Genomic DNA, 10,362 nt, shown 5'->3' on the forward strand with positions numbered 1-10,362 from the left:
TACAGGATTGCAACAACAACTGCCCGAGTTACACCAGGGATGCACAATCCTTCCATCAGTGCTTAGACTGTCTGCAATAGGCTGAGAGAGGCTGGACTGAGGGCTTGTAGGCTTGTTGTAAGACAGGTCCTCACCGGACATCACCAGCAACAATGTCTCCTATGGGCACAAACCCACTGTCGCTGGACCAGACAGGACTGAAAAAAAGTGCTCTTCACTGACTAGTGGAGGTTTTGTCTCACCAGGGGTGATGGCTGGATTCGTGTTTATCGTTGAAGGAATGAGCTTTACACTGAGGCCTGTACTCTGGAGCGGGATCAACTTGGAGGTGGAGGGTCCGTCATGGTCTGGGGCGGTGTGTCACAGCATCATCGGACTGAGCTGTTGTCATTGCAGGCAATCTCAACACTGTGCGTAACAGGGAAGACATCCTCCTCCCTCATGTGGTACCCTTCCTGCAGGCTCATCCCGACATGACCCTTCAGCATGACAATGCCACCAGCCATACTGCTCTTTCTTAGAGTGATTTCCTGCAAGACAGGAATGTCAGTGTTCTGCCATGACTAGCGAAGAGCCCGGATCTTAATCCCATTGAGCACATCTGGGACCTGTTGGATCGGCGGGTGAAGACTAGGGCCATTCCCCCCAGAAGTGAATGGGAACTTGCAGGTGCCTTGGTGGAAGAGTGGGGTAACATCTCACAGCAAAACGGGCAAATATGGTCCAGTCCATGAGGAGGAGATGCACTGCAGTACTTAATGCAGCTGGTGGCCACACCAGATACTGACTGTTATTGACCCCCCCCCTTTGTTCAGGGACACATTATTCAATTTCTGTTAGTCACATGTCTGTGGAACTTGTTCAGTTTATTCTCCGTTTTTGAATCTTATATTCATACAAATATTTACACGTTAAGTTTGCTGAAAATAAACGCAGTTGACAGTGAGAGGACGTTTCTTTTTTTGCTGAGTTTATAATATGTATTGGAAAATGGTCTGGTGACGTGGACATACTCGGTATATCCCGAAAGAAAGAATAATTTCACTTCATTTTAATAGAAAGTTAGCAAAAATAGATAAGCTCTAGCTACCATGGAAAGGAAAATACATGTCTGTCTTTTGAAAAACTCTTCAGTCATATCCGAGTTTATGAGAAAGAAATATTAAATTTGATTTTGAACGGCAAACCTGACCAAATTCAACGGGCCTACTTATTTAATGAATATGAATTCGGAGGGCAGACATGACTAAATATTAAAGCGTTAGACCTCACACTAAAGGCTTCAGTCATACAAAAGTTATACTTGAAGAGAATGCCAAGAGTGTGCAAAGCTGTCATCAAGGCAAAGGGTGGCTTCTTTGAATAATCTCATATAACATTTACTTTGATTGGTTTAGCAATTTTTTGGTTACTACATGATTGCATATGTGTTTTTTCTTAGTGCTGATGTCTTCACTATTATTCTACAATGTAGAAAATAGTCAAAGTAAAGAAAAACCCTTTAATGAGTAGGTGTGTCCAAACTTTTGACTGGTACTGTATCTCACTAGCAAGCCTGCCAAGTTTAGCCAGTTAGCTTGGGTGCTTGGTTGGGACAAACATGCATTGGCAGGCAAGCTACAGAAGGACAAGGAGGCTCCAATTCCCCATTGTTTATCAGTGCAAGTTTGACGGCTGAAAAAGATAGAGGTTTTATGTAATGTTTCTTTGTTAGATTTTAGCTCATCTTGCTCTGGCTAGCATTAGTTGTTGATCTTGTTGTTGTTGAGGTGCAACTGAGGGAGAGAGAGCCTACCTGTTCATTGTTGTTTGATCAATAGGACTGTAACGTTCCGAAGTGTAAGCGGACTCCCGTGGTGTTAACATATTTGCAGAAATCCATTCAGGTGTATTTTGTGGCATTTGACAAATGCGTTCTAATGATCTAAAGTCGCACTGTTTGCAACTGCCTGTAAACACACAATCCAGTTCAAAGGGAATGATGGCAGGTCCTTGTGGCAAATGGCTTGTTTGTATAAAGGCCTACTGTAGCTCTGATTGGCTACAGCGCCCCGGTCTGTGTAGACTCCGGTCCTGGACAAGACAGATGTTTATGTTTGGTTTTGTTTACTGGAGTGTCTATTCATTTTCCAAAAGCACGGCCGCTTTCCCAAGATATATTTCTATAGATTTTTCTCAAATGGCTTAGAATACAGTGCATTCTGAAAGTATTCAGACCCCTTGACTTAAAATTGCTTCATGTTTTTCTTGTCATCAATCTACACAGAATACCCAATAATCCAAAGTAAAAACGTGTTTTTAGAAATATCACATTTACATAAGTGTTTAGACCCTTTTACTCAGTACTTTGTTGACGCAGCCTTGAGTATTCTGGGGTATCACGCTACAAGCTTGGCACACCTGTATTCGGGGAGTTTCTCCCATAATTCTCTGCAGATCCTCTCAAGCTCTGTCAGGTTGGATGGGGAGTGTCGCTGCACAGCTGTTTTCATCTCTCCAGCGATGTTAGATCAGGTTCAAGTCTGAGCTCTGGCTGGGCCACTCAAGGACATTCAGTGACTTGTCCTGAAGCCACTCTTGTCTTGGCTGTGTGCTTAGGTCTGAGGTCCTGAGCGCTCTAGAGCAGGTTTTCATCAAGGATCTCTCTGTACTTTGCTCTGTTGATCTTTCCCTCAAACCTGACTAGTCTTCCCGTCCCTGCCGCTGATAAACATCCCCACAGCATGATGCTGCCACCACCATGCTTCACCGTAGGGATGGTGCCACGTTTCTTCCAGATGTGACACTTGGCATTCAGGCCAAAGAGTTCCATCTTGGTTTCATCAGAACAGAGAATCTTGTTTCTTATGGTTTGAGAGTCCTTTAAGTGCCTTTTGTTAAACTCCAAGCGGGCTGTCATGTGCCTTTTCCTGAGGAGTGGCTTCCGCCTGGCCACTCTACCATAAAGGCCTGATTGGTGGAGTGCTGCAGAGATGGTTTTCCTTCTGGAAGGTTCTCATCTCCACAGATGAACTCTGGAGCTCTGTCAGAGTGACCATTGGGTTCTTGGTCACCTCCCTGACCAATCCTCTACTCCCCTGATTGCTCAGTTTGGCCGGGTGGCAGCTCTAGGAAGAATCTTGGTGGTTCCCAACTTCTTCCATTTAAGAATGATGGAGACCACTGTGTTCTCGGGGACCTTCAATGCTGCAGAAATGTTTTGTTACCCTTCACCAGATCTGTGCCTCGACACAATCCTGTTTCGGAGCTCTACGCACAATTCCTTAGACCTCGTGGCTTGGTTTTTGCTCTGACATGCACTGTCAACTGTGGGACCTTTATCTATCTTCTGATGGCTTTGCTTATGGCTGACTTAGCTAGCTAGATTTGTCTCCCCAGAAACCAGCAAAGAAAAATCCTGATTGGATATTTTTTTCTCTTCAGTGTTAACCCTTTCCTTTCTAACAAAAACTGAAGAAATTAAATCAGAACATCATTGAAAATAATATAATTATCATTGTTATATTATTATATATTTTTTCTAAATCCTTAGGCCTCCTCTGAAGGTGTAGAAGGCCCATTGTTCCCTACTGTGTTTGGTTTAGTAATAATTTGTAGATTGGCTCTATTTGCCCTCAGCCTTCCTTTATTCACTATTCTGAATGTCTAAAGAATCCATATGTTATGAAATATTATTATGGTGGTGATATGACAAAATTACAATCATGGTCTTGAATTGGACTCGCATCTTTCTTGACTCTCGGTCTCGGACCAATTGTCCCCCTCCAGGTCTTGACTCGGGCTCTCATTTTTCTCCGGTCTTGGTTTTGAATCAGTCTCGCTTTAGGTGGTCTCAAACACAACACTGCCTCCAATCCATCACACACACTTAATAAACCTCAACCCGCCTAGTCCAAGACAGCCAGGTAGACTGACTGGCTGGCTGACTTAGGCCAGCTGGAGCTCAAGCGAACACCTATCATCTCCCACTGCAGCACGTTACTGTCCTGACCCTCTTTCCAACTCCACATTCCCTCTCTTCCTCTCCTTCACTCGCTGCTTTTCTTCCAACAGTCTCCCTCTCCCTTCTCCTCCTGTCTCCATCATTCTTCTCTTCACCCCGTTTTAGAATACTGTCTGTCTCTCCGTCTGTCTCTCCGTCTGTCTCTCCGTCTGTCTCTCCGTCTGTATCTCTCTCCCTCTCTCTTGCAGTCTTGACAAATGACCAACTCTGTTTCTCTCTTATCATCTTTTTCGGCTGTCTTTTGGACATTTGACATACTCTAGCAAGCAGGCGAGAGTTTTCTAAAGTCTTTGAGGATTATGTAAACTCTTCTCCCTGGAGTTAGCCCGGAGCACTGTTTGGTTGGAAGCGCAGGCGGGAGCTGCTGCCAAGCAGAGAGGAATGCTCTGCTTAAGAGAGGAATGCTCTGGCGGAACATCTAACTGGCACCTGGCCTAACCAGTCCAACTGGGCTGCAAGGGTTTCCTTCTCCCGCCTCTTCTCTCCTCTTGTCTGCCTCCCCCTCTCTCTCTCTGACCTTTGTTCCTTTGTCTCATGCACACACACACACACACACACTAAACATTCTCAAACTCACTCGTCTCACAGCAGTTGTGTTTTTTTGAAGCAATCTTAAATGAATCCCAACTTATCCCTCTTATATCTCTAACTCTCTCTCTGTCTGTCTCTCTCTGTCTCCCTGTCTCTCTCTGTCTGTCTCTCTCTGTCTCCCCCTCTCAGAGATCTTAGAGAAGGCAGGAGAGGAGGGTATTCCCGACCTGGTGACGGTCATGAGGAACCTGTCCTCAGAGAGCATCCCTAACCTGCCACCAGGGGGAGGCCTCGCCAGCAAGTAAGAGCCCGTCACTTTACTCTTGTCTCTCTGCCTTCCCTGTAATCACACACAGTCCTTAGACTCACATGGTGAATAGCTCTTGTGTAAATGTCATCCTTGGGTAAATGGTTTAGTAAAAAAACATCAAAAGTTAGACAATGAACGTATGGGCCATGTCAAGGAGTTAGAGGGATTGATTTAATGGGTTAGTCCTAAACCTGTTAGGTTAGTCCTAAACCTGTCATTTGTACTTCTTGACTTCTAGAGGGTGTGTTTACTTCTCTCACTGTGTGTGTGTGTGTTCACCACTCAGACGCAGTGTTATCGAAGTAGTGTACAACCGGCTGAACCCACACAGGGAAGTGGATGGGGTGAGTATCAGGATGCTTATTTTCTTTTCTTTAATGTATTCTAGAAGATATATTCCACTATTGAACCTCTTTCATACCCCTGTCTTTCCTCCAGTATGTTTCCCCTCTCATCAGACTACCGTAGCCATACACTAGGCCTACACTAGGCCTACACTAGGCCTACACTAGCCCTACACTAGGCCTAGCCCTGCTGGATACTCCACTTTTTACTCCTTTTGCTCTGTCACTGAGATTGTTTTGTTGTCTAGCAGTCTTTAATAGATGTTTTTATTCATAGAGCACAAGCTACACATAAAAGACTTATCCATTCTGGAGCTCAAGGATGTCACAGCCACAGAACTAGAATGATCACTGTTTCTATGGACACAGCCCATCATTCTATACATGTGCTGGTACTGAAATTTGGAAAACACGTTTGTTTTCATAATATTATTTTGAATAGTGTTGCACCATTTTTCTAGCACAATATAGGCTAACCTTATACAATGTAACCGTCAAAACTTCCTTTCAACGCACAGCATTTAAATTAAATCAAATTGTATTTGTCATTTATTTGCTTCAACCACCGGCTTTTATTAGAGACTGGTGTTTATTTGCTCAAATGTGGAATTCTGTTTTCTTATACCATGATAAAGGCATTAAAGTTATGGCCCGGTTGTTGTGGCCAAATAATAACATATTCTGTAGATTAGAACCAGCAGGGCAGAAATGGGACAGTCAACGAAAGCCAGCAAGACACGTCGGGGACAGGTTTTTTTTCTTCTGCTTATGTCTTTATACAGTCTAAGATGAAGTTGTCCCTACACAGACTGAGAATCAATCAAATGTATTTTATAAAGCCCTTTTTACATCAGCAGTTATTGTTGATAGATACCCAGACTAAAAGCCCAAAGAGAAAGCAATGCAGAGGCAGAAGCACAGTGGCTAGGAAAAAAACAACCCTCCAGGTGTGATATAGGGGCAACATTATTCTACATCCAGAAACTCAAAAGAACTATCTATTTCTATGGGAATCTGTTACACCCCATTTCCAAACCCAAACCTCTTCATATAATCATATCCACATGCATGCAATGCTGTGATACTAACACACAGTAGCAGTCCTCTCCATGGATGACACCCAGTTCCATCAATTAACACCTAACATCTATAACCCATTATCTTATGCATGACTAGTAGATTCTGTCCAGCTGCCAAAACGCTACTGGCTGTGCTGTGTGCAGATGTTTGACTCATGATGATGATGTCATGTCCTCTGATGGTTTGGTTGATATAGAGCAGCTGCATGGTGGTGGGGAAGGTGCATGACATGCTGTGGCCTTGCTGTATAACAGTCTGACCTGACCGTATGTATTCTGGCACACTGAGACCCCTAGGACCTTGTGTGGGCTGAAGTCTATGATGGGGATGCCTGTGTGAGGACATGAACTGGATACATAACTATTGATTTGCGTGTGTGTTGGAGTTATGACAACTAATCCAGGGTTTGGGTTCTGAAACGGGACCCTCCAGACCGTGTGTGTTTCTGTGTGTATCCTGTTGGATAGTGTGCTGTACTAGGTGCATGGGATTGGCCCTTTGACTCTCCTGTGATATGTTGTGGTGTCTTGGTTTGTCTTGTGTAAAGAGAGCTTGCGGTCTTTGCACGCCCTTAGCAAAGAATGGGTGTTTGTGTGTGTGTTTAAATCTTATACACACACACACAACTGCTCTCCCTCTCTTCCTTGTTGCCCCTGCTTCTTTCTCTGATACTGACATCATAGAAAACAACTTAAGACTTGTCTGTGTAACGTAGTAAGACGTCTACACACACACTTTTATATGGAGGCACACACATTCAAAGCAAGTGTGCGCATGTCCTCAGATAATGTCATACTTTACACACTCTTGACAGACACTGAGGGTTAGCTGGTGCGTACTTGTAGATCTAACTGTGTGTTCACTCTGATTAATGCAGCCCTCCTGTATCATTTGGTAAGTTCACACATACAAATACATTCCTACAGTACTCACGCCACCTTTACCCTTAACTCTTTGCTCAGTAGTGTCGCCTTCAGGTAAAGTGTTCAAATTGGCACATTCTTAATCTGACTTGTTTTATAGGCTACCTCCTTTGGGGATGTACCAGATGTGATTGTCGAGCACTTCAGGAGAGGTGCTTATCTCTGAGATCTGGGGAGCGATCCCTGCTTGTCTCCTTGGAGTGGAGTTGGTTTTGTTGTGTAGGGGGCCATTTTGGATTGGTGTGACGTAGACAAGCCAGGACTGTATGATGAGTCTGTCATTAGGTAATATGGATTTACTTGTCATGCTGTTTGTAACAATGTATTTTCTCTTCTTTCACTTTGCCTCTCCTCTACTCCATCTCTCTCTCTTGCCGTCCCACAGACTGGAGCAGACCTTGAGGACCCCTGGTAACTGGCCATCAGAACTGCCTGTTCCTACAACGGGACTCCTTTATACACAAGACATCTTTACTCACTTTATTCCTTTTTATTTTTCCTACGATACCAAGAGATCGATTGGACCATAAATGACGATTTAAAAAAAATCACACACAAAATCAGTTAACACACAACACAAAGGATTGCAAAACATTTTTGATTAGAAAAGGGTGTTCAAAAAGCACTCACACATCTGAGCTGTCTTTGCTGCAGGTGCATGCTAACAATTGAATAACATGAGAAAAAAGAAGAAACGCGCACACGTTAGAGCTTTGTTGAAGGCCTTGAGGCCGATACGTAAAGCTTCATAAAGAACAGCGATACTAGCAAGAGCAGTGTGCAGGTTTCTTCTTTTTTCTCATATTAAAAAAGGGGGGAAAGAAAGACTGCGATGGTAGTATAAACGATGTATACAAAATATATATACTAGACAAATTAAGACTTGTTGTTTTTTTTTCCTTTTTATAGCTTTTTTGTGGTTTTTCTTTTTGTGCTGATGAAGAGACACGAGGGCCATAGTTGGGACATTTTGTGGCCCATCCCTGTGCAGTCTGGGGTGCCTTTTTCCCCATCGCTGAGGATGGAGGAGCTAGCAACCAGCTGTAAACTGACCAGGCCCCAAGTCCCTGCTTCCTAGACACAAGGGGCCCTACAGAGGACCACCACTGGGTCAGGGACTCACTGGCCTGTGGCTGCCTGGCTGGACATTGCTACTGGGATTTCAGATAGACAAACCCAAATGTGTGGACAGGATAGGACTGACTGGCTGCATTCTATGGCATTACTTGTGTGGAAGGGTTTGGAGACTGACCGCTTTTTGCACCTTTTCTCTCCAACCAACAACAAAAAAAACAACGGAGACCCAGCTAATGTTTGCATTGACAGACACTGCCTCAACTTCAACCATTTCACTTCCATAAGCTTTCTAGCCTGCTGTTGATCAAGAAAAATTTAAAATATATATAAAATCCATATATTTTTGATTTATGTAAAAAAAAAAAAAAAAACTTTTAAAAAATGTGTCCTGTGGCCTACTGTGTGTGTGTAAAGATGAGGAAGTTGCTGGTTTGTTGACTTTAGGAGTCAAACAGAGATCTTGATTGACATGTGAGGAGATCTACGTGAGTGTGTACATACCAGCCACCCAAGGACTCTGTGTTTTTGGGCTAAAGGGATTCTAACTGTCCACCAAAGCCTCACTACTCGTTTCTCCTTGCACTTCTCTCTCTTTCTTATTAGTTTCTCCTATGTTCTGTCTTTCCTCACCCTCCTTAAAATGCAGAAACGGACTCTTGCAACAACTTGCCTTTTTTATTAGATTTTTCTCAGATAATACGTGTTATTTTTTTCCGTTTAGCAATTAGAAATTTCTAGGCAATGATGATGTTCACCTTTAGTTTATTTTTCAAATGCCGTGTTAATAGTGTAATATGGTTGTTCCATTGCGTTCTCTAAATTTCAATAGAAATTGCTTGTATGAAAAAATGAAACCGATGAAATGTGTTAAAAGGAGAAGTCAAGCATGATTTAGTGTGCCGGAGAGGGATGAGGTGGCTCTCGGCCCAGGTTTCTGGCTTGGCTATGATCTGGTACACAAGCCTTGGTGCCATGTGACTTAGGTACTTGAATGTTGGGTGTGGTTCTATTTTTGCAATATTGATTTTCATGAGATTATTAAAAAAATAATTGTGGGGGGGTTTAATAATTTTTTTAGCTGTGCATGTTTTGTGTTGGAGGAATGCGTGGTGTGGGATGGGGGTCAGACGGGTGGGGTGGGGGTGATGGTCCTGGTTAATGGGTATGTTTAAGCTATAGTAGACACTGGGTTAAGAGGGTGTGGGGCTGCTTTGAATGTAATTCACCTTCACACTACACTGCACAGGCTGAGCGGAGGCTACAGATGCTTTCCTCCCCCTGGTTATTTGATGACAGAACTTATCCTGGCATTTAGTTTTCATTGTTTCATTGGAATATATAGGCTATAGAGTCCCACGTGGGGTTATATTAATACAATCTTTATTCTCACTCATCTTCCTCCCTAACTGGAGCAATTTGCTGGTCCCGCCCCCTATTACTAACTGTAATGATTGAAAAATGAGAATGTTTGTGATGTTTTGGGGGCTGGAAATGAACTTGGTGATTTAGTGCCCATGTTATTCATCCTGATTTTCCTTTTTATCTTTTTTTGTGTATCTACAAGTATTGATATATAGAATGGTGATCATTTCCACATTTTATTTATTCCTGATTTTAGCCTTTAACATGAGGTGCTGTATTTGAGAATGGTATACGGTTATGATGTGTGTGGCAGGGTTTGTCCCGCCCCCTCTGCAGGGTCACCTGAGTGATGAGGGGGTCAGGGGTCGATCGTGAGTTTTCACCATACCTCCTGATAGTTCCCAGTATAACATTGTGATGTTTCAGACCATACCGTGAGCATAATCTTCAATAAAGGATGGATACATTTAGATGAAATTATGTTCTGTGTGTTATTGTTCAGTCCTGCATGGGTGTATACACACACACACACACAATTTAGTGTTGGGATTTTGGGTTGTCCTGTTATCAAACTGATAAAATGGTGACTTTATATTAATGACATCTGTTTTGTCATAGTGTTTATAGTACAGTTGTGCCAGAAGAAATTGCACATAAATCATAATCTAAAGATGTATCACTCACAATTCTAATCTTCTGATTCTAGGGAAATGTTAAAGTTAACTCTGTATT

The 10,362-nt window shown here is 43.0% G+C and overlaps 1 protein-coding gene across 7 annotated transcripts in view; it reads left to right on the forward strand.

Moving 5' to 3' along the window:
- ppm1ba (protein phosphatase, Mg2+/Mn2+ dependent, 1Ba) overlaps positions 1-10,107 on the forward strand; it is a 41,232-nt gene extending 31,125 nt beyond the window's left edge. For 2 of the 7 annotated variants that reach the window (XM_065002548.1, XM_029685312.2), the window contains 4 exons: positions 4,724-4,835; positions 5,131-5,188; positions 7,292-7,343; positions 7,577-10,107. In XM_065002548.1, the coding sequence (XP_064858620.1) occupies positions 4,724-4,835; positions 5,131-5,188; positions 7,292-7,343; positions 7,577-7,593 (239 nt within the window). In that variant the 3' untranslated portion in view covers positions 7,594-10,107. Of the gene's footprint in view, positions 1-4,723; positions 4,836-5,130; positions 5,189-7,145; positions 7,163-7,291 lie in introns of all 7 variants that reach the window. The other 5 variants (XM_029685314.2, XR_003865806.2, XM_029685313.2 and 2 more) reach the window with 5 other exon arrangements.
- Positions 10,108-10,362: the final 255 nt, after the last annotated feature.

Source organism: Oncorhynchus nerka, linkage group LG16 (assembly GCF_034236695.1).
Source record: "Oncorhynchus nerka isolate Pitt River linkage group LG16, Oner_Uvic_2.0, whole genome shotgun sequence".
Taxonomy (NCBI): Eukaryota; Metazoa; Chordata; class Actinopteri; order Salmoniformes; family Salmonidae; genus Oncorhynchus; species Oncorhynchus nerka.